Here is a 25113-nt window from a genome sequence, read left to right on the forward strand (position 1 = left end):
TCCCTAGGCACCTGTTTTGTGCGCATGTTAGGTCAAGAGTATCTGTGTAAAAGCAGATTGTCACTCTGTGTGTGTCTGTACTTTGAAGCTCTTGGCCACTGGACTGGCAGCTCTGTGCATCAGTCTCCAGAGTGGGATGACCTATTCTTTCTCAGCAACTTCTTTTGTTTTAAAAACATAGATTTACAGAGACTTGTAAGACTTGTGACTTAACTTTTTCATGGGTTGGAGCCCCTTACTGCTCGAGACATGGAATAATCCATCTTGTGATGCTATGTGAAATGGACAGCTTAGTCATTTAAGCTTAGTCAAATGAGTGAAAGATTTGGTCTGTTGATCTCACTGTATTTGACCTTAATTAGTTTAGGCTAAAACCATAACTGCACTGTTCCTCTGTCTTTTAAGCCAGCAGTCCATCCCTTAAATCAGTTTTCTCCTTTTTGCAACATGGATAATATTTTGGTTAAAGAATTTAGTTCAGAAGCTTGTGCAGAGTTTTTAGAATATTTTCAAAGACCTTGCCACTAAAATCAGCTCTTCCCTATTCTTCTTTCTTGTATTCTTTGCACAAGCGGGCCAGATTGTCATCCACTGCTATGATCAGTTTTTCAACTGATCTGTCATTTACAGAGATTGTTTCTGTTCAGCTGTCTGACCACTTTTTTTTTTCTGACCACTGTTGTGTCTTTTCACAAAATGCTATCAGGTAAGGGGGATATTGAGCTTACATATGTGTTTCAGCACTGTGCAGGTTCATTTTTTGCTCAGCCTGTGTGGGAGATGCATATTATGTACACTTATGCTTCTCAAGTTTTCACAAATCTGTAGTAGCCTGCTTGATTTCTTGCTCATGACTCTTCATTTGGAATTGGGTTTAAATCAGCATCACCTACTTCATAGTGTCTGGTACCTGAACAAGTGCTTTTCAAATGCTTTTCATTTCTTTCTTAAGATTAGTCCTTTCCCTGAGAACCACTTGTGCAGACTCACATGTTGCTTTTTAAAGTAGGTTGTATCTGTCATTGAACTTTTTACACTGGAATTGTTTGTCGCTATCCTGGCCCTGTTGCTTGGGATGTTGCCACCATGTCTGAAAGGCACTGTGTCACGCAGGAATATGAGCCTTAGACATCCAGTGCCTTTCTGAGCATTTTCTTGTCCATATGACCTTGCAATAGTACTCTGCTGTGCCTTCTATTTCATCTGGAGTTTTCCAGAGCCATCCATCTCTAGCATGTGTGTCACGCATTTGCTTTCTTTGGACTTTCTTTTTCTCAGGTTTTGGAGAGATGTCATGGACAAGGAAGTCAAACAGATGTAGGTCACCATTATCTATAGTAACCCCGAGGTCACACAAAGCCCTGAAAATCTTGGGGGCTGCTCCATTTTTTCCGCTTCTGTATTTGACTGTTTTCACCTTAGTGGTAGCACCTTTTCTCTTTCTGCCATTTCGTTCCTCTTCTACCAAAGTTGGAGACTGGCATTAGGCAGAGTATTGCAGCAGAATGAAATGTCTTTTATGATCCAGTAAAATCATATTAAGTGTAATTTCGCATGGAAACAAAAGGTAATTACATCAACACAGCTAATGTTGTTACATAGGAGGCCAAATGCTAATTGTCTATTTTTAGTGTCTGCATTACGTAGGCTCTTTCCATAAAAACGCTGCCTTATTAAGCACTCGCCAGCACATGTTGGGACCATTCTTGCTCAGACCGATGGAGTTGATTGAGGCGTGTGCCGCAGGTGCCGCTGCGGCTCCGCGCTCGCCCCGCCCGCCGCCGGCAGCGCGCCCGCGGTGCTGCACCGCCCCCCGGTGGCGTCCGCTCCTGTGCTTCCCACCTGGAATTCCGGCAGCGCTCCTTCGGCTTTGCAAGCTCGTGAGGGAAATGCTGTCCTTGCAGCCGCGTTTGTCAGTGACCGCGAGTTGTTTGCCGAGTTACTCTGATTGTACTCTCAGTATTTAAAGGCTGTGTCCTGTCTTCGCTAATGATGAAAAAAAGCAAAATTTTGTTTCCTTTTGCCTAAAATAATCATGCTCTTTGTACTTGTGGTTTTTTTGTAGAAATGTCTCTTGAGCTACTTTGTGATGGAGTAATTGCTGCAAACTTGCAAAATAGTAATCTCTGATTAGTGTTCAAAATACACTAAACTTTTCTAAATGGGACTCCTTCAACTTCTGCTTTTGGCTTTAGAATATGATTACAGTGTGTGCTAATTTCAGTGGTTAGATCAAGAAATGCTGTGCTGCTCTGAGTATTTTGGCTGCAGCCTGCAAAGAAGCAGTGGCATTGCCTCTGTTGACACAGATGGCAGAAAGTGGAAGCTGCCCACCCACTCAAAGCAGCTTTGCATCTTGCTCTGTGCCCCGTCTCCCCCAGCCATCTCCCTGGAGTGCTGAAATGGCTCTGGCTGCTCCAGGTGGAGGAGTGGTAGGCTCTAGTCTCTAGAGCATTCTCAGGACTTGTGCAGAGAGAGAGGGTCTGTTAACTCTGTTTTCCTTTATGAGGTTTTGAGAGCAGGGATTCATGTACATATGAGAGAGAGAGAGAGAGAGATTAATTTAGCTCTGTTTTGAAGCTGATACCTGTTTGTGCTGTTTAGGCAATACACAGACCCGAATCTGTGTGTAACTTGAGCTGGGTGGTCTAGTGTGATCCCCTCAGAACAGTGGCAGAAACAGAGAATGCAGTTATTGTTTCTGAGCCCTTGGAGATTTTCTTGGCCACCGAATCACTGTAAAAAAAGAAAGACTTGTTCCAGGCAGCTGGACTCTGGGTGGCAGCACTTATATATTTTTTCAGCTGCATCTGATAGATAAGGAGGCTTTCTATTTCTCTCTGTTTTGTTTTGCTTTGCAAAAATGGACTTCCTTTTGCAACTGTTCTTACCTTTAACTCACACTTTCAGCTCCTCAAAAATAAAGGTAAAAGATTTCTTTCAAACATGTAAGCAGTGTTTGTGCTTGATGGCAATGACAACCCATCACCCTCTGTATTGAAACGGCCCATTTAAATAGCTGCCACCTGCTCCAGTTACGATCTGTGAGCTGGCACATCAAGTTAGGGCTGGGTAATGTTAAACATCCAGGGCCTTGTTTCAATCTTTGGTTACTGCTTGAGCAGAGTTTTAATTGGTAAGGAGCCTCTTCTGTTCTCTAGATGCTGTACCAATTTCATAAGATCTGAATGTGTTTCTGCTGATTTGAAATTACATTCCTGCTGTGTGAGGTCCAGATCTCTACAAGCAGAATTTTGTATAAAAGTTTTCTTTCCTGCAAAACCAGTAGAATGTCCTAATCTTCTTTCTGCTTCAGAACATTATTTGAAGTATTTGAGGCTGTGCTTCTATAAGCCATCTTGAAAAATAGGATTTTACCACTGGAAAATTTAATTGATATTAATATTTGAATTGTGAGTGAGTGATTTCAGGATGTAGCTTATATCTGAGATTTTGGTAAAGCTTCTTGCAAGGTGAAATAGTGCTGTTTGTGGAAGAGTAATAGACTAGCTGGGGATATCAGTCTTTGATTTTTGATGTTGTTGGTTGTTTTTTGTGTTAGGTATTTATTTATAGATCCAGCAAGTCCTGAAGATGGACCAGATTGAGACACTGTGAAGTTCTGCCCCGCTCTGCACCTACCTCACCTTTGCCTGCTCTCTTATTTCATCTTTCTGCTTTCTCTTTCTTTCCTATGACTTATCTTTTTCCTGCAAATCCTGTTGCTTGTCCATGTTGCTAATGAAACTGATGAACAATGAAGAGCTGATACTGGTATTTATAGTTGTGTCATTTGGTTTTGGAGTTCCTGTTCTAGTTAGATTTTTGAAGGAATGGAGAATTCTTGTGTTCAGTTGACTTCTTTAGCCCATAGAATTACAGCATTTTATCAATTTACATTCAGAGTGCACTTTTGACATACCTCTTCACAGCAAAAAAAAAAGAAAAAATCTAAGTATTTTATTGATAAATGTCATGTTTTGTCTAGGTGTCTTTCAGGTTTTGTATCTATTTTGGTTTACTGACTTTTAGAATTCCTGCAGACATATATAATCTTGTTTGTCTTAATTCTGTGATGCCAAATAATATTACATGTTTTTGTCTTACTGCTTATCAAGCTGTGGTTTATTTTTATCTATTTGCAACAAATATTTCATAGATACTTTCATTATTTTTTACAACTTGTGGGGAGACACCGTGCTTCATAAGTCTAGGGACAATTTTTGATAGACAGAGTGTCCCAAGAGAGCCATAATTATGTGTCCCTAAGGCTTTGTGACATCTAAAGAAAATCCAAAATGATTCAACAATTCTGCATTTAGATTTTTAAAGATTTTTCACTTAATGAAAAATTGATTTTTTTTAAACTCTTCTCCCCAGTCAAAAGCCAAAATAAAATAAATTCTTTCAGGGAAAAAAATCAGTTCTTTGATCAGTTGCTTTATGTCTGGTACCAGTCAGTACAACCCAGTTGTTGCAGATTGAGGGTTCTTGTCTGAATGATTACGTGTTGCAAAAAACACTTGTGAAATAATTTGTATTGCCATATCTAACCTATTTTCATCACAAAAGATAGATTACTTTTAATCCAACTTATTTTTTTTCAGTTTTGTTATGCATTCCTTGATCATTTAGAGCATTCAAGGGCATCTATATATTGTCTAATTAAATATTTAAATTATGTGGCCTGATAACTATATTTCTACAGGGGCCTAAAGAATGTTATCAGATGCCTTTGACAGCTTTATTTTTATTTTTGAAGTAGCCTCTGCAGCATGGAGCTTATGGTGGCAGTTAATATGCCCAGAGGGGTAAAGTCTGGCAATAGGGTTGTAACCAGTTAGCAAGGATCAAATTTTAGGTTTTAACTCAAATTTGGGAGGAAATTGGTTTCCTCATAAAAAGGAGAAATTCTGGACCTGTCTGGAAAATTTAAGCTCCCATTGCTTGTGGATCCTTGAAGAATTGAAGAGATGAAAAAAAATTCATCTTTAAGGCTTATAGATCTAGAAGCTGGAGTTCACATTAAATTTTTTCAGTTACATAAGTGCATAATTCTTTCCCTTGGTGGGCACTTCTTTTTCTGTGTTAGAAGGAATTCAAAGTAAATGGAAAAGGTGGCTTTGTTTTGAAGCACGTGGGCTAATGCTGAAGTAAGTTAGTCAACTTATTTTTTTTTTTTTCTGCCTGTATAGGTGCATGATAGCATTTGCTCTGTATAGAAATGTCTTTTAATTGAATTTAGGAGGCGATATTTGTGCTTGAATTTGGGAGGTGCATATTTTAAATGTGAGAAGACTGTGACAGAATTAATTCTGAAATTTGTAGCATTAAGTAATTGAATTACTTTTCAGTAAAAAAAATGGAAGTATTCTGGCTTTATGGACTGAAAGGCAGAGTTGGAAACTGTTTGTATGTATGCATAGGGCCATATTATCCTGTCTTATACACATTTGGTGTAGAAACATGCAGGAGCACAATTTGGCTTCATGTCTTCATATTTGGCATCTGATCATTATCCCAGCAGATACCTTTGTGAGGTATCAAAAGGGTTTCATAAATTTCAAGAATTACAGGAAATGTTTGTGTGGACTAGTAAGATGACTGAAAACTTTGTGATGGAAAAGTTTTACTTCTAAAAAGATCAAGACCTTGGTAGCCTGACTGATTGCAATTGAATTGTTTCACAGAATTCTCTCTTGGGTCTCAGTGATGTTACATGTGGGACCTCTCTGATGGGAATCCCATTAGCAGTGTGACTAATACAAGTGCATGAGTTGTTTATGGACACTGCCAGGGTTCTGGTGTGGCACTGGGCACTGACCAGTCAGTGCATCTTCTGCTCCTTCCATGCTGCTGATGTTGCTCAAGACAAAGTATCTGTAGACACCTTTCTGATCAAACAATCAAACTAGGGCTGTCTACTGATTTTCTTTGTCCTGAAAGTTATCTTGTGTACTGCTGTCCATTTTTCTTCCTGAAATTTTGTCTCTCTTGGTTTCATAGAAGAACCTGGTTTGCTTATTTTTTTACCCTTCTATCTTATTAATCGGCCTTTCCACTTTCCTCTTTCCACTTCATTTTGCTATTTTTCTTAGGGATGGAACTGTGGACCTTTTATTTACATCAGACACGCTCATCTGTAAATACAAGTCAAACTTGTCTTTGCTATTATGCCTTGCAAATGAGTTTTTTTAGCTCTGGCTGAAGAAGAAGGGTCTGGAATAAAGAGAGATTCTTGTGGCCATTGAGCTAGATGTCAACAGCTCAACATGGCTAAAACAGGTCTCCTGCAGACTCCCCTCCTGCTGCTTCCTTGTCACTCTAGGAACAACCTAATCTTGCCATGGTGGTCATAACACGTCATCTATTACTTTGTTCTTTCTCTAAATTCAGAAACGACACTGTCAGTGTTACTGATGATTAAATCTTATTTTTTACATAATTTCTTAAAGTCAGTTCATTGATGTTTCAGCAAACATTCTAATCTTCAATCCAGCTCTTCTTCACCTGTTAAACAAGCTTGCCAATTAGTCCAGCATCCTTTTCCTTACATTCTTCAGGTCAGTCGTGCACTTTCATACCCATTCGGATTTAGTGAAAGTCATTATTGTTTCCTTTTGCAAACAGAATAGAAGAAACCTACAGCCATCTCTTCTGAATTCATTTTCCCTCCGTGTACAGAATATGGTCTTCACTTTTCTAGACCTCAGTTACTACAGAAGCATCACTCCGTCCTTTTCCGTTATTCATTAAAATGTCAGGCTTGGTCTTATGCTCTCTTAGTACAATAATGTGCTTTCTTCTCGAGATTTAATATGCTTTCTATTATACTTTCTTCTTGAGAGCATCTCCAAGGTAGTCTGCATAGCCTCTTGGTAATCCTTTCTTTAAAACCCCTTTACTGTGAGGCCCAAAAAGCTTGGAAATTGGAATATGACTTGGTTCCTTTTGCCTCCCTCTTTGTCACCTCTTACTGTGTTACTGGATTGCAAGGTCCATGGAGTCAGGACTTTGTTAGTTTTTGGGTTTTTGTGGGAGTTTTTTGTTTGTTTGCTTTGGTTTTGTTTTGGCTTGTTTTGTTTTGTTTTGTTTTATCGCACCAAACACAGAAGCATCCTGAGCTACCATTGAGAACATTAAGATGGTCATAATGTTAACTAAGTAATTAGTCATAGTTATAACATTGCAGGGAAATTTGCTGTGAAATTTGCTGTGTGAAATTTCTTGAGAGGAGTGGCAGTAGTAGAAGTGCCAGCTGATCATGTCATCCCTTTGGAACTTGTCACCTTGTCTTCCCTAGGGAAAAAAGTGTTAAAAAAAAAAAAGAAAAAAAAAAGAAAAAAGAAAAGCCAACAAAGAGCAACCACATTGCAAATAAAAGATGCTCTTAGCTAATCTGAAGGGGCATTTGGCTGCCTCACAAAAACACTGTGTATTTTGGCAGTTAGGAGCTTTGGCTTAGGCAGATCCATGTTTGGAATAACAGGGTGTGTTGCAAGTCAAAATTCAGGTATCTTGGCTGAGATGTGTGCATAATCTGGCATGATGCCTTTCTGCACTGTGCCTAGCTATAGCAAGTGCCAAAGTCCCTTTTGAACAATATATGAATCTCATTTTGGGAAAAAAAAAAAAAAAAAAAAAAAAAAAAGAGGAGGAGGGAAAAGGGAGCCAGGATTTATTTTAACATTTAGTGGATATAAAAAAACAAGTATCAAGAAGCAAAGCATTTCAATGAAGCATTCACTGTGGAAATTCTGCAAATTCTTGTTGCAAACCTCTTTATCACTTGGATTGGCTGATTTCCAGAGCATCAAGGCTAGGAATTGAGGGACTGATATATAATCAGTGGTGATACATTTTAACCACATAAAACATTCTCTGCTTCCAAAGCCTCCAGTGTCTCTAGTAAGCAGTGCAACAGCAACAGCTCCTTGCTGCTGAACTCCAGAGACGGGGAGAATATTGGATCAGGATGGTAAGAAGCTCTTTACTTTTTCACCAGATCTAGGTTATTACTCTGTAAAAATTGCTTAAAAGATGATGAAATTAGTAGAGGTCAGTATTTAAAACAAAAAACCAGTATGTAAGGTACAGAGGAATTATGTTTTTTCTGCAGGAGAATAGCAGTGCAAGTTGGTGACAAATATATCTGGCACTGAACATGTAGTGCAGCTTATATAAAATCTTTGAAAACTGGGAAAGATTGCTGATGACTATTTCATGTAAATTATAAGTCGGTCCACTTGGTTTATTCCAGAAGGACAGCTGTATGCCAGCAGTATGGGCTTTTAAAATTATTTTGGATTAATAATCTTTGACACAGACTTTATACATAAAAATGCCAATAATAAACCTATAAAATAGCCTAATAAATTAATAAACCTATGCAAATCACTCATGCAGGCTGTATGTTTATATGGTTTCTTTTGTAGGGGTTTTGGGATTTTGTTTTTTAGAAAGATCTGCTCAGTATGTGCCTTTGACTTTTAGGGAGCTTTGAAGTTTTTATTTTTCTGGGTTTTAAATCCATGAAGAGCTGTTAATTGCATTGTTTCTCTAGTGCATTTATTTGGTTGGAAAAATAACCAGGAAAAAGTTTTTAGAATAATTTTATTATTTGTACCAATTTAAATATTCTGATCTAAGTATTAATACAATAGAATAAGAATATAAAGCGAATAAATGTGGGATCTGAATATAGTGTAAATGAATACCGATGCTATTAATGGTTTAAGAAATGACTGAGATTAGAATAAAAATATGCATATTAGCATTTTCTATGTATTAAAGAAATGGGGGGACAAAACATATCTTTGGAGTGTTTACTTCCAAGACTTATTGTAAAGACTGTTTTGTTTGGGTTTTTTGGGGGTAGGGGTGGGGGGTGGGTGTTGATTGAAATAAACATCAAGCCAAATCTCCTGTATGGGAACTCGGCCATTAATTTTAAGTGCATACTAAGTCCAGGAATTTATTGATTAGGACATTACAGTACATCAGAGTGAAAGGAAAACAAATTACTAAATAAGGCTGAAGAGCACTGAAATACATTTACTTGACAGTCCAGCTTGATGTGTAGGGAATTATTCCCTTTGTGATTCAAATGGAATAGGAGATTTTTAACAGAACTTTGAGAATTTGAAAAGTGTATGGCAAATGTGAAATGTTTGATTTGTAGTTTTTATCTTTGTTGTGTTTTTGTTCCTTCTCAGCAGTACAAAAATTAAAAACCCCTAAAACTATCACTAAATTCTTTCTGATCTTTACCTTTTAAAAGTGGTTTTATTGAAATTAAAGTCATTAAGTCAGTCGTGTTACCATAGCCTATATATTTCATGTTAGACATTACACTTTGATGTGTTAAAAATTTATGGTTTTCCTCCTCTGTATGCAGAATAGACTGCAAAATCAATAATTGAATGGCAACCAGGCTGTAAGGTTCTTGGAAAGATGTTTAGTATGAATCTATGTGTGGTGGTTGTTGTTATTATTATTAATATCATTATTGCTATTTTTTGACAGAAATCCCCTATGTTGAGTAACCATTAAACACTACTGTTGTACTGAAGAGACTTGAATGTATTGTTGTTTCTTGTCAGAGAAGACTGTGCTCATAGTTACTATTATCCTGCATCCAAATTTTCTTACAGGAAAATGCTGGAGATAGGAGATCGATAGGCATTTGCCTATTGTTATCACAGAATATAATTAATAACAAATCATGTTACGTGTATTTCCACTTTAGCGATTCTTTAGTTCCTAGGTAAGTCAAATGCAGATTTTGCTTCTGTAACATTTAAAGAAAAGTTAATAACAACATTTCCTTCCGGAAAAATAACATCCATCTACTGCCACATACTTGCTGTTGATAAGGTTTTACCCAAGTTAAACTTACATTGTATCTCACTTTAGTTCAGTAGCTAAAGTGGTGGGCTCACAAGGGATCTATTTCTTTCAATTTGGATGACCTGGACAAGGGCCTTGCATAAGTTCCTGAAGGGAAAAAAAACCCCAAAAAACCAACCAAAAAAAACATAGACCATACCTATATCCCAAAGGTGTACCCTTAATAGTAGTTAGCAATGTAATAAATTACATTACTAGTCCAGAAGGAGCAGCCTCTCATTTAAAAGTTTTAGATGATATGATTTCTTGTAGAATGTAAATAGTAAATGGTCTTAAAGAAGCCAAATTGCAAGCTGTCAAATGCATTAGATATCAGGTTTAATTATTCAGAGTGTTTTTTCTATTAAGTCTAAGGAACAAAAGTAAAATTATAAATAATGTACTTGATTTACCAAAAAAACTGAAAAGTTTTAGACATGACTATTACAGTGCTAAGTTATAAAAAGAACTATTAGTGCAAGGGATATGTTTGGTATGGCAAAGTTCATTTGCAGTGTCTTCCTGGTGCAGAGTTTAAAAAAGTTTATTCAACAATTGAATGTAAAATTCAATGTGTTAAATTCATCCAGATGAATTTAAGCTAAACATTTTTTTGTTTCACTGATTAAATTGAAGTCTGATAATCTGCCTGCAAATGTAATCCTAATTTAAAGAGGCATATTATAAATATGTAAGCTGTGGACTTTAATCTAGAACTTGTTTAAGGAAAGGAAATATAGCTTTGCATCTGCTATGAACTTGATTCAAGACTTAATAGCATTCTCAGGTTTTGCTCTTTTAGTACATTTTTATTTTGTTATTTTGACAGTTTTCTGGTGAGAAATAAAAGTTTATTCATTCAGAAGTACTCACGCTGACAGTAGTCAGAAGGAATCTGCTGCAATATAACTTTGTGCACGTGTTTGGTATTAAATTACATGTCCCAAATAACTTTTGGCACAGTTTGGTTCAGGTGAAAAAACTGCATGTCAGGCTGTTTACCACACCAGTAAGTCTGGCACTATTCTAGAGAGAAATACGCTCTTGCATGCTCCATAAATATTGTTAGTGAAGGATGAAAATAAACCACATTGAACTTTGATTGAAATGTAACAATAAAATATCTCCATATATATATATATATATATGTATTAGCATCACTTGTAATGAAATAAGTTTGTATTTTAAAATCTCAGCATGCATGCTTATGGAGCCTGAAAACTTTCAGTGAATAAAATATGTCAGCAGGCAAGGTTTATGCAAGAAGAATAGTTTTTTAGGTGATGGAGGATTTTATTTTAAGCCGTTTTCCTTTTGATTCTACAATCAACCTACTATGCAGATCAGGTTTTGCACACTGAAATCCATCTTTTAAGCTGTGCCATTACACTGGTAGTGTAACTTAAAATGAGTTGCTCTCAGGAAGTTATAAATTATTTGCTGTGTTTTACATAATGTATTGGCATGCCTGCTGCATCTGTGTTCAAGACAGGGTTTTATTCCTTCATCCATGGGATATATGAAGAAGCTATTAAAAACGGATACTTTTAGCATTAGTCTGTCCTTTTGGCTTTGGTCCTGTCATGCCATCAGAAATGAAGTTGATGAAAATGAAGGCAGGGAAAAAGGTCAGTCTGGTCTCTAGGTGAAATAATTGATGGGAGCAGCTTCTAGAGGAGTACAGCTTTTGTGAGAAGGTGGCTGGATAATACATATTTTTCTGCGTCTGCTTAATGTTTGCATCATGGCATTGCAGTGTTTTGAAATACCAGGATAAAATTGTGTTTCCCATATATCTTAGGACCCTCACAGCAACATGGTATTTTGCCTCACATAATTGTTCTTGTACTATACTAAGAATACTAAAAACAACTAAGGTTGAGACTTACCATGGACCTTCTACGAAAAAGAAGTCTAGAGAAGATAAAAGGGTACTGACAACTTTATACCCACTTGATACTGTGCAGATGCAGGAAGAGCAAGTTATGGAGTTGTGCCCTGAAGGATATGTTTCCAGCGCTTGTATAAGGAGTGTGCTCTGACCAGAGCTGAGGATGGGTAACATGTAGTGGTGGGAGACATGATGCAGTTTGGGTAGATTTCCAGGTTTGCTTCACTATGCAGAGTGGTGATAAGTGGTGATGAATTCCTAAAGGAATTCTCTAGACCTTGCGCTTGAGTTTTTAGTCTACTGTAAATCTGTTGTTACGAATATTTAATTTAAATGTTTTCCAATGTTGCCATATCACCTGAGGGTGCGCAGCCTGTAGTCCGCCCTTTTACATCTTTTGATAATGAACTTTCAGCTTGGAGGCAAGAGCTGTCTACTCCGCTGGCCCTGTGTTGGGGCTCCACTTCACTCTTCTCACTAATATACATCTTGGGTATCTGACTAGAGGTTTTGGATTCATAAAGATTTTTGGAATCCACAACAGAAGGTTGGTAATCACTGGTGTTCTACCATCTTCAGTAAAAGATGGTAGAAAAATCCAGTGGTGAAACTGTCAATACTTCTGACTCCATAACTGTATTTTTTGGGGGGGGGGGGGGGGTGCCTTCTTAACAGTCATAGCTTTAGCTTCATAGTGCTAACCTTTTGAGTAGCTCAGAGACTTTGATACCTTGTGTTGCAGCCTTCTTGTCCTTATGTGATGTGGCTTTCATGACAGGATTTTTATGTGATAATTCTCCCTGTCACAGGATAGGAGGTGGTGCATGTGTGTCAGGCTACCAGACTAGAGGCTCTAGAGGCTGCTGACATGTTCTTCCTGTGACTGGACATGCACATGTCCAGTAACAAGGAGATCTCTGTCTTAGCCATATGTTGGGTATTTATTTGGTTCCGTGATGATTGAGACTACAAAGTAATTTGGAAGAAATGGCAATAAAAGGGGTGATATAAGACTACACCTGTGATTTAGCTTCTTTCCCTGTTTCCTACTTTTAGCAGTTTCTGTTGTGGTCCTTCCTTTTCAGTAAGAAAAAAAAATCTCAAGTCTAATGTGGTAGAGATTTTACCAGCACTAATTCTAGAGATTATGTTTTGGAAAAATATATACTTGATTTGGGACAAACATGCTGTCTGGGCTATGTGGCCTTGAGTAACTAAAGAGCTACTGCAGACTTCTAAATCATTCACATAAGAATGATCTCCCAATGACTCAAGGTGGCCTACAATATTTATGTCAGAAAAATAAATGTTCCTCATGTATTTTTTTCTTTTATTTGAAGAAATAGAAGGGACTAATTTTAGAGAGTGCTTGATAACTTAAGAAAAGGTCTTCTAAGTCAAATAAATTTTTAGATTCTCTTCTGACTAAACTTGTTGTATGCACTAAAGTTAGTTTTCTTCTCTTTGGAGGATTGTCAAAAGTATTGGGCATGTTAAAAAACCCATTTTTTCCCCCTACTCCTCATTCCGCTATTACAGAGGATTGATCACTAAATCAGCACTTGCATCTAATAATACCTGTGCTATGGCACAGGTAGGCAGAAAATTGGTTTCCTTGTACATGCAAAGCATTAAAAAGTGAGTTCTGTGTGAAGGATGAATTCAACACGTTAGGGTGTTTTAGGCAGAATATATAAAAGTTTCTGCTAGCATTTGTTTGCTGCAGAGATTGTCATGAAATGGTACTTGTAGCTGGCTGTTAACCTCTTTGCAGACTGAAGCTGCTCATGGACTGCATTTCCTTTGCCCATCAGTGCTGGTGTGGTCCTGTAGTCAGCAAGTGGAGTTCCCTCGTCTCCAGCTGTGCCTTGTGTATGCCTTTTGTTGTCAAGGTCATTCATATATTCATCATCCAAAGCCAACTGCTTAGTTTGGTTCTCTAGGAAGTTGAAGAAGAGCTTGAAAGACTGAGTCCCAGAAGAGTTTTCTGTCTTAGAGATGCTGGTGGAGTTGATGGGTTTGGGATTGACAGGTAATTGCCATATTGCTAGGGTCCAAGAAAGGAGGCAGTCATAATTTTGGATTTAAGTGTGTTAAACCAAAAAATACTAGGAAACTGTTGCTTTGGGTATAGTTTTGTATGGATTGAGGACACATGCTCTAGGGTGGCAGAAGTTCATTCCTTTTGGTGTTTGCAATAACAGCATTTGTTGTGTGGTATAGAACAAATAAAAAATGAACACCTCCACATATTTAATATTTGTAACTTTCATCAAATATGTGTTTAAGTATTATACTTCTGATAGGGAGCAGTTCCACAGCCTAATAAGACACATTCATTTAGAGTGACTTGCTTGGAAAAAAATAAACAGGTTTAGGAGTGTACCAGCATAAACAGGAATCTTTCTACTGCATCAGTTTCAGAATTCCTTGAAGTCATGGCAAATGGAAGGAATTTAACTGAATAAAACCATTTTGATGCAGTGCATCATAACATAGAACATGTGATTTATAAACTGTTGTATAGAAAGTTTATTATACTATATTTTAGAATTTTATATGACTTAGGGAAACATTTATTTTTGTAGCAGATTTTGGGTTGTCAGGATATCACAAGTCATAAAATGCTGTACCTCTTTCACAAATTTTCTAATGGAGTTGGCTTCACTGTTGATTAGAGTCTCAGTAAAAATAATGTAAAAATATTTGTGGAAGAATCTGAAGGGTGAAAAAAGACTAAAATACTTTTAATTCTGATTCATGTAAAGTGACTGTAATAGTTTTATCATTTGTTTCAGCCTCATAGATTTTCTAGTGCAGGTTCATGGAAGTCGTGCATTTGCTGTGGATCATTTTAATGCTCCAGTGAAATATTCACATTGATCTGTGTCAGTGGGGGTAGGGAAGCACATAAAATATATGCTTCCAGTCAGTGATGAGAGAGTAGGAGGATTTTTCATGAACAATATAATTAAATTCATGCATGTAAAAGATACCTGCAAGATGCTGCTTGAGAAAGTACATTGTAGCAGTAGATAATTATAGGGAAAAAATTACTTTTTTGGAATGATAGTACATAATATTAATTTACCAGTGGTATAAAGGTTTTCTAAGCAGTTAGTTTCCCATCTGTAACACAGCATTTTTTCTCCTAACAATCAAAGAAAGCAAAAGAATTTTTGATCAAAATTTTTGTTGACATATTTTTTGTTGGACATATTAATACAGCACTGGAATTTTAATACAGCACTAATACAGGCAACTGTTGTAAACATTTGTTTCACAGCTTAAACATTATTTGCTCTTGCAGAAGTATGAGAACAAAGGAAATTTTCCAAAGTCATAGGTTTTTTGTGTGTTTGATATAGTTTTAATTATGTGCATAGTTGCCACTGCTGTGGATCATACCCATGTTTGTTTAAAGGTATCCAGAAGAGGTGATGATATTAATTCACCTGCTGCTAAATACTATCCTACTTAGAAAGTAATTCAGCAGTGACTCAGACATAAGAATTGAAAATAGTCAGTTGGCTAAATCTCACAAGTGCTTATTGCTGTGTATGGTGTGTTGAGAATTTTCTGGGATTAACTACATCCAAAGCAGACAAAAAAATAAGGTGTTCCAGTTCCCCTCCTCCTCCCCACTACTTCTTCATTTTCTGTGGGAAGAAAAAGGCTTCAGTGGATTTTGTTTTAGCTGTCACCAAACAAAGCTAGGCTTAAAGCTGTGTGTGGTAACATTTGTTTATAAGAATGGACAGCTTAGATACACCCAGAAATTCTTGGTCAAAAATACATGTTGTGGGCTGTGCTCTTAGTGTTGCCCAGAGAAACCTTTGACATGAGGAGCTGGAGTTTCCTGAGGCTGCTCTGTGATGCATTGACCCTCAGCTAGGAGCTCTGGCAGGATATCAGGGGCCAAGGCTGACACTGCCTGAGTCTATGTCTGGAGCATCTTCTGCTTCACTAAGAGTTTGCTGCAGAACATTTTGGTTCTAGGCCTGATGTAAGAAGTGCTGTGAGAAGTATATGGTGAAAAGTAATTGGCAGAGCAGTTAACCTTTGGGGAAGGTTCATTGAAAGATGTTACATTGAGTCACCATTAATTTCAAGGGGGAATCCTGACCAAATACATGAAGCTGATTTTTTTTCAGGTATTAAGAGCTTTCAAATCTTAAACCTATGTAACCATCTCATCTTAAAAAAAGTCAGTCCTGTTGGTTTTAATGGTCAAAGTAAGATCCACAGCTGAATATGGCAAACTTGCAGAATCTCTTCAATTTTCAGTAGTGACATGTATATTTTCTCCTGAGTCTCTGATCTCAGACTATGTTATGTAAATGAAAATCTATTTTTTTAATAGATTAAAAATCAAAAAAATCAAAAGCACAATTTCTCAATGGACAGTGTAGTCTAAGGAAATAGATGTAGCAGAAAACCATGTTTATCTTAAGGCATTTTTACTATCTTTAGGGCCTGGCATTCACTAGGCTGCAGTGAGAAGCATATTATTTTTTGTTATAAACACCCTTCTATGTTAAATTCTAAAATAGTTGTTTCCTGGAGGAGGTTTGGAATAGAAACTGATGTACCTGATAGTTAATTAAAATTCAGTGTTGTTTGTTCTTGCTTAAATTAGTGAAAAAAACCCCAAACTTCCAGGAAACACCACAGAGAATAACATTCTGAACATTTCAAATTATTTTGAAAGATGAGAATTCCCATGCCTCAATTCTTTAAAGATATTCTTTAAAAAGTTGGAACAGAATCCAAATGCTCCTTTGCCACCTGTCACTTTTTTTTTTTTTTTTTTTTTTTCAGTTTTAGCATGTGTATTTTCTTTCATAGAGAAATAAAGGGAATGAACACCTCATTTCCCTTTTTACCCAGGTTTTTTTCTGAATCTTAGTTACTGGACTACATGCACACATTACTTCTATTGTAACATTGTAAACACTTGCACAAATGCATACCTAGCAGGAGACCAATTGTTTCGTTAAGTTACACCAGAATCTGGCTGGCATTGTACAAACCGGAGAAAACCATATGTAATTGGTTTTGTTTGTAATGCAAAGTTACTGATTAGCCAGCTAATACCATTTTCTTTCCCATGCACACAGCCTCCCACATACAGAAAGATGCGAAAAACTAGTATAAAAATAAGGTTTTAAGCTACAACAATGAGATCTCCAGATGTCTGATTCCTTGGTTTAGAAAACTGCACAAGAGCTTATCTATTCCTGAAATAAAAATGATTTAGATAGTCCAAACCGTCTTTCACAATCTCCCATCTGCTAGGGTGTGCATTTCATTTTCATGTAAATAAAATTTCTAAGTAATTCTTCAAATCTTCGCTGCACAGTTCATTACAGAGATCTCATGCTTCCTAATACTTACTGGCAGAAGGCAAAAGGACTGATAAAGCATGTAGAGCACTCATAGGAGGCTTGCAAGGCAGGAAGTCCCTCATGGAGAGGGGAATATTTCAGTGGATTTATGTATAGCATTAACCATTTCACCTGTGTTATTTCCCTGTTGCCCCTTCCAAGAAATGCAGATACCTAATGAGGGGGATGGTAAAGGAAATTTTCCAAGCTTCAGTTTTGGATTTGTGCCACAAATTTCACCTCTAAATCAGACAATTGGACTTTAAGCTGTCTTTTCATGTCACGTACTTTCTTACAGTGGACTGGATTCATACCTGTGTTTACGTAGGCAGACCTCTAGTCTTAGTGCTTAAATTGAGAGTCTTACATTGTTCAGATTTTTGAAAGGTCACTTTGTCTTCAGTCTGACAGTTTGTGGGTGCTGACATGTTGGCAAATCAAGCCCCTTTTGCACATTTTACCAAAGTCACAACTGGAGAAGAGGAAGAATCATACTGACGTATATTTCCAAAACTGGACTGACTTGCTTACTTTGCTAGAGGTGCAGTTAATCAAAAGAGACGCAACTCAGAACACCTGGAAGTTGTGCAAATATTAAATAGTTACATTAAATTATTAATTTATTAAATATTAATTAAATATTAAATGTCTAAATGTAGATTTTAAGAATCTAATGTTAAGTAGGCAGATTTGATCAGTTTGCCCCATCGTTACCCAGGAAACCACTTAATTACTATGCCTTTGCTTCAGCCCTCTGCATGTAGCTTTTAAAACATTTTGTTATAATTTTTCTTTTCTTTTGTCTTAAGCTAATGTTTGTAGAAAGGGCTGGCTTGACAGCTCTGGCAAATGGAATAGTCTGCCTGCCCACGGAATATGTGCTCCCTAGACAGTGGCAGTCCAAACTTCCACATGCTGTTTTGTCAGTGTGATACAACTTTCCTTGGGGGAGTGGAGACAGGAAGGAGGAAATAGGGTCCTTGTACAATCAGGTCTTTGCCACCAAAATGTGCAAGTGTCATCAGGAAAAATGGCCTGTATTTTCCTTCTAGTACAGAAAACAGGCAGCGAAAAAATGGATGAGCTCAAGCTTTGGAAAACCCATAAGCAGTCTGTAAGCTATCGTCAAGATCACAAATTCAATCCTGCTGTGTTGCGGTTAGCGCTGATGACAGATGATCTCATGAAGAGAGTTTTCCTTGATCAGTACCAAGACAAAGGGATTTTTAAATAGTTCTGAGTTCTGCTGAACCTTCAACAAAAAGTCCTTGAATTATATTTGCATGGAAGTGGGAAATATGGGAATTTACTCTAAAATATTAAGACTGCATCTTCTTGTTTCCCTTTTAGAATGCTGATCTTAGCACATACAGTTCCTTACTTCAGTTCGTCTTGGTGATGACTTTTTTTTGAGGTACATGTATTAGATAAATCGTGATAGCTACAAATCACCTAGTTCTCCTAGAAAAATCAGCCAAGAGAAGTCAGTCTTTTCAACACAGGATTGTGTATTTGATTTCCAAGTGGTTTATAGGCCTCCTGGTTTATTTAGCTAGTAGCTTGAAAATTATGGAAGATCACTGACAGAATCATACCGCTGTTCTTTAGTGATCAATGCGAATTCACAAATATTTCAAATGTTTCAAAAATAGCAAGGCAGTAAGAATGAAACATATCCATGACATCTTTTAGTTTCGGAAATCTTTGCTCTACTATGACTGAAAATGGAAATACAGAAGGACCATTTACATCATCCAAAATAAATCATCCGGCTTAAATAGCTACAGTACTTCATAATCACTGTTGTTCTCTGTAGTTATACAAGAGGTTATCCAGGAATTTCTCAAGACCACCTCTACAAAAATCAGCTGAAATGATCCACTCTGGGCTCATGTTACTGCCATACCCCAGGCCATAAAACTCCATCCTTTTCCTCCTGCCAATGCCATTGCTTGTAATGGACCAGTTCCTGGAGGTGCTTGCTTGAAAACTGTGAGGTTTGGACTTCTGGGGTGGAAGACATTGTCTGCTGTTTGCAGGCTTTGATTTGGCAAGGAATCAGTGATTTGGCTTGTAAAGGTGAGAGTATTGCTAAGCATAAATGAAAATGACAGTATGTTAAGACTGTGAAAGCACAAAGAGAACACTGGAATTTACTCTCTGGTCATGAAAGTCACTGGGGGTACTTGTTCCCTAAATGCTATTTTGACTTACAGAATAATTTCTCATAGCTTTTTGTGTCAGATTGTGCTTACACTCTGAGAAACAGATGGAAATTCTACTGGTTTTCTTTCTGCAGACTGTAAACTAAAGATGCTTAAATTACTGGTGCTTACAACTAATGAACCTTTTCAGCATCTGAATCGAAGATTCAGTGCTGCTTTCAATGTTACTCTAAGAAATTCATGGTGCATTTATGTAACTATGTTATCAGCATTAGTGTTGCACATGCTGCTCTCCTCTAAATGAAGTATGGACAGTGCATAGGAAAAAATGGAAATCTCACTCATCACCTGGATTAGATTATACAGTTCCTACCTGAAAAATCAATATTTTAGAAGATAAAGAGCACTATGCTTTGCTGTCTTGATGCCTATGTACAGTTATTAAGTTTTAGAAACCAGTACTCCAGAAAAGAACTACAGAATGGTTTTGCATTTGAAGGTATAAAGAATGTGGTTCTGTTGTGGACATGTTAGAATGTATTTATAAATTAGAATTGAGATCCTGCTTCATAACACTAAAAATTTCCATTTTTCAAATCTAATAAACACTTTTGTGTGTGTGTGTGCAAAGGATTTTTAAATTTAAACTTATTTTTTTTCCCATTTAAATAGCTTCATTTTTTACATAGCTGGTTCTCAGATTCTAAAATTGTGGCCAGGTAAACTCTGAATTATTCACAGAATTGATGTAGATGATATATTTTTACTGATGAATGGTTTACATACTGTAAATAACCCTCATACCTGAATAATGAATAGAGACTAGATGTAGAGAATGAGAGTGCTGAAAAAATGCAGTAGAGTCTAGAGTATCTTCTTTACTTTGGCTTGAGATTGGCTTAAGAAATACCCAGAAATTGCCCAGCTGCAATGGACTGCCTGTATTTATTTCTCCTCTGTGTTGGTTAACCACCAGCAGACTCATTTTATGGAGCTGTAAGATGGTGATGACTATTTTCTTCCCTAGGTGGTTTATTAGTTGCTAATTCTGTTTAGTAGAAACTTGGATCAATTACAGCCTTGTCAAGTTTCCAGTGGGACTAGCAGATCTTTTTCATTCACTTTAATGATATTGACATAGTGAATTTTGTGCCAGTTCTATTAAATTCAGTGAAACTTGCTTTGCGCACTGACATTGAATGTATGTTTTGTCCTATTTGCTGAGACATTTACAAGACTTTCATAATTATACCAACTTAAAGAGCTTGAAACCTTTCCTTTCAACTTTTTTTCCCCCAATAGGGATGAGTATATCTTCCTTTTGTTGTAATCAGAATCTATTCAAAATGAGCAAAAACTGAATTTGTAAAATGTGTATTATAGGCAAAATAGAGATAATAGAGACTTTTCAGGAGGCTGTGGGGTACTGACAAAATTAATTTATCTTCTGTTGTTACTTTGGTAAAGAAGAGCAGGCCATATAGCCAAAGTACACAGTACCTTTATGCATGCAGTTACTGAGACTTATTTGCATTGCTGTTTGTGTCTGTATGGAAGGTTTATATACGAAATCACATAAATCCATAGACATAAGAGCTGTTCTTATGGTGGACAAGCATTCCTATTTTTCAATTAACATAATTCTTATAGTAGAAAGCAAGGAGAAAATCAGTCTGCTGTCTTCATGAATCTAATGTATTTGCTATCTGGAATCTGAAACACAGAACACATGGCAGTGTGTGGCACTGGGAAGCTCCAAGGTCTTGTACAATAATAAAGAAAAAGTGGCCTCCTCTGAAGACCAGGAGTAATACATTAGTACCTGGATTTACATTGATAGCACTACTTCGATAGATGTTATTTGAATTGCATCAGACAGTGTTAATTCTAGCTTTATTTTTTAATATTTGAGCCAGTTCGCTGAATTCATGTTGGTGCTGTTACTATATGGCAATTGCTGTTATTTTTATTGAGGTCATAAACTTTAATGAACCCATATAACACTTGCCATAAATTAAATACAAACGGTCTTTAATTTTGAAAGATTTATGTAAAGGAGTCTCTCTGTCTTCCTTCTCTTCCTATGTCATGAATAAAATTTACAATCAGCCCAGAGTTTTAATTTTTTATGCGAGTAATACATCTCCTTTGTAATGTTGACTGGATAAAGATGACAAGTGAAAGTTAATGTCCACTGTACAATGTGCAGGAAGAAAGTAATCTTGAAAATTTTCCTCAGAATAGATATGCTGGAGGTTAGGAGAAGATACTTCTATGAAAGCCTCCTGGACAGTGAGACTTCAGGCTCACAAAAGACTTAACACAGATTCCTAATAAACACTCTGAAATTGCAGTAAATACGAGAGTTCAACTAAACATTTTTTGCCATTTAATGCAGTCTTAAGGCATAGAACGAGTGTGACTTCATTGATGTGTTTAAGGAAAATGGCTACAGAATCAGATTATATGGTCATTCTTCACTTAAAACATTAGGGCAGCTTACATGTCATCACTCAGCAATAAGAACTCTGGGTCCCCGAAGCAAGAGCAGCTGAGACCTCACTGTCACCCATGACAAGCCTCTGTGTAATGCAGTAACCTCTTACTGCAGTAATTTGCAGTTCCTGGAGTTGACATATTTTGTCTTTACTAACTCCCAGGGCTTTTCTCCATGAAGAAAACCCAAAGATACTGCGGTGGGTTTTAGTGCCGGCTAAAATTGCTAGGGCCCTTACTTATTTCTTGCTGTGATATAAGGATTAGAAGAAGGGCAAAGCAGGCTTAAAACTTAAAAGGTGTAAAGAAATTTTATTAACAGGACTACACGAAGCATCAGAATAAAACTTCCAGACCACCTTTCCTACCCCTGCCCAACTTTTTCTTTTCCTAATTGACTACGTAGAGACATAATTTGGGATGTTAAAGCAGTACCACCTATACAATAGTCTTTCATCTGTTCTTGTAGGGAGAGTTTTCTCTTGTCATGCCACGGAGACTTCTCCACAAGAAACAGTTCTTTTGTGGCTTTTCATTTCCATGAATAGCAGCTGCCTGGGAAAAAGTTCTGTATCAGGAAATTCTTCCCATTTTCATAGCTCTCCTAGAGGTGTGTCCATGGGCCATGAACTCATGGGGTATTATTTTAAAGATGAGTTGTTCAAAGGCAAAGGTTCTCTCCGTCTGTCTCTGTGATCATCTCTGGGAACAGGGGTTTTCTTCTCTCCCTGGGGGCAAAGAGTCTTCATCAACTCTCATCTCTCTCTCTCTCTCTGTTCAAGCTTCTCATGGGATCACAGCTACTCCAGCATCTGCTTGGCTTCATCAATGGATGCCTCTGCTCAGATCTACAGTTTGAATACTTCATTTCCCCATACTCTCTCATGAATTAAAGGGGATATTTCAGTATATCATCATCCATCTCCATGGCCCTATCAAAAGAATATTTCAGCCCCATTAGGCATCTCCTCATTCTCCTTCAGTCTGAGGCTTGACTCCTTCTTTATTGACCTTGGTGTTCTCATGTTGTTTTTCCATGTGTTGTCACTCCTCTTCTCTCACTGGAGAGAGGATCGAGGTATGCGGGTCTCATCTGTATAGTGAAATGGTCAAATCTCGCCCAGTGGCCACAGCAGTCACGGTGCTGGATTTCAGGCTGCGCCGGGCACCTCCCTCTGTCCGGCAGCCGCTTGGGAGGGGGGGCTTGGCTCGGAGCTGGTGGGTGCTGGGGGAGGGGTTTGGTGTCGGCCAGATGTCAGCAGCCATGGCCCAGCCCAGCCTGGGGCCAGGGTCCCCGGCCTCCTGTCTTCTGCCTGGGAGCCGCTGGGGTTCGGCCCAGCCTCCCTTAGGCCGCACAGGCCGTGTGGGGAGCAGGGCTGGCCCCACCACAGCTCTGCTACCTTCTGAGGCCAGAAACAAAGAGAAGGACTTTACAGGTTTGTGGTTTTTAAAATGTACATCTCACAGGGGCGGATCTAATTTCTATATGGTGCAAAATGTCAGCTCTCAGAACTAGCCAGCTATTGGCCTGTCCCAGGCACAGAGGAAGTTCCCAGCAGCTTCTTTCAAAGAAATCACTTCCGTGGGTGTTTAGTTCTTCTCTAAATGTCAATCAATGTGAAGCCACCACAGATACCCGCTTTCAAATCTGTTTTTCTACAGCTTAACAATGCCTTGAGTACCTTTTTTTATTTGTTCATTCAAGCTTGCCAACATAATTAATTTAATACCCTCTAATGTTTTTATTTGAAGAGACGGACAATAACAGTTTCATTGTCATCTTTTCCATGCTGTTTATGAATTTACAATTCTGTCACGTTCCTCTGTTAGTCGTGTCTTTTTCCCAGCTGAAGATTACCAATTTGTTTGGTAAATATAAACTTTATTTATATAGAAACATTCTATGCTTTGATTGTCCTTTTTTACTTTTTTCTATACCTCTTCCAGTTGTTCTGTGATTTTTGTAATGAGTGAACCAGAAATTTGAGAGTTTCAGATTTTGGGTCCACCAGTGTATAAAAATTCACAATTTGAAGAAATTTTCGTTGGTGTTATGCTTTCTTTCTAGTAGATTCAGCTTCCCTCTTTTAACCTCCAGACACTTAAGTTGATGTTTCCATAAGTTTACATGCTAAATCTGTCATTTTGCTCATAGATGGTTATAGTTTAAAAATAATATTGAGGTAAATAAAATCAGAAGTGTCATGTGCATTTTTCTGCAGTGTAAGTAGCATGGAGTGTTTTGATATTGGACAGGTATTTTGGAATTAGGCGTCATCTCGTAGGTTTTTATATATTGTTCTAGATGGAATAAGTAGTCACAGTAAGAGCCTGTCATGGACTGGGACATGCTGAAACTATTGAAAGTTTCCAGGTGTTTATTGAAAATGACAGTCTAAAATGGTAGATGGAAATTTCTCCTGCTACTCCTCTTGTTTTGGCACCATCCTGTATTCTCAGGGGACTTGGATGTTGTTTTCTGACACTTCTGACAGCAGTCAAAAGATTTTTGTAGAACATACTGAAGCCCTCCTGGCTATTTGAGTGAAGGTGTTGAGGCATGCTACAAAGCCTCAGTGCATCTTTATTCTCCTGTGCAAAGATACCTTTTCAGAGATGAGACAGGGAACTTACTGAAATTGAGGGAGAATCAGTGAATGGTAGCAAAAAGATAATAATATTGCAAAAGAAATGGCAAAAATATACTGTGATTGTTATATGAAAAGATTGAAATTTATTCCTTGGCTATGCCAGACACTTAAGAAAGGTATGCCTTTTAAAGGTGTATTTATACATGTATACTAGATACAGGTAAAAAAGGGAAAATAGATAAAAAAATTGAGCATAGATTCTTTATGGAAGAATTCTTTGAATATCAGATGCACCATGACAGAATTTATTTTTTTTTCATTATGCTCTGTGGTCCAACATCAAGGCTATGGAGAGTGAGCACAGTTAGAGTAGTTACTGTGGTAGTGCTGAAGCCCTTATCCTGGGCATCCTTGGGAATACAAGCATGTGCTTTAGGTCTTTTGCTAGATTTGCCTGCAAATCAATATAATTTTTGGGGAAATTCAGCAACAGATACCAGTACTATTTTTGTAGTATTCATCTTTTCACTTTTCTAAAAGTAGTTCTTTAAATTGCTTGTCTTATCACTGCAGTTAGTGAGCTCAAACTTTTGTCTTCCTTTTCTTTTCTCCTCATCCCATAGACTTGCCTCATTCTAATCCACAGAGCATTTTTCTGTCAGTGAGGCTGAAAAAGATGGTTTGGAACCTGTAAT

General features: G+C 37.5%; 1 protein-coding gene across 16 annotated transcripts in view; it reads left to right on the plus strand.

Annotated features, from left to right (window-relative positions):
* PLD5 (phospholipase D family member 5) overlaps window positions 1-25113 on the plus strand; it is a 204316-nt gene that overhangs the window by 60239 nt on the left and 118964 nt on the right. For 5 of the 16 annotated variants that reach the window (XM_023924443.2, XM_086878249.1, XM_023924442.2 and 2 more), the window contains one exon: window positions 7894-7978. The exons of 9 other annotated variants lie outside the window; for them this stretch is intronic. In XM_023924443.2, the coding sequence (XP_023780211.1) occupies window positions 7976-7978 (3 nt within the window). In that variant the 5' untranslated portion in view covers window positions 7894-7975. Of the gene's footprint in view, window positions 1-7893; window positions 7979-22904; window positions 23264-25113 lie in introns of those variants that run through there. 2 more of the 16 variants (XM_086878254.1, XM_086878248.1) reach the window with 2 other exon arrangements.

This window comes from Cyanistes caeruleus, chromosome 2 (genome assembly GCF_971803275.1).
Source record: "Cyanistes caeruleus chromosome 2, bCyaCae1.hap1.1, whole genome shotgun sequence".
Classification (NCBI taxonomy): Eukaryota; Metazoa; Chordata; class Aves; order Passeriformes; family Paridae; genus Cyanistes; species Cyanistes caeruleus.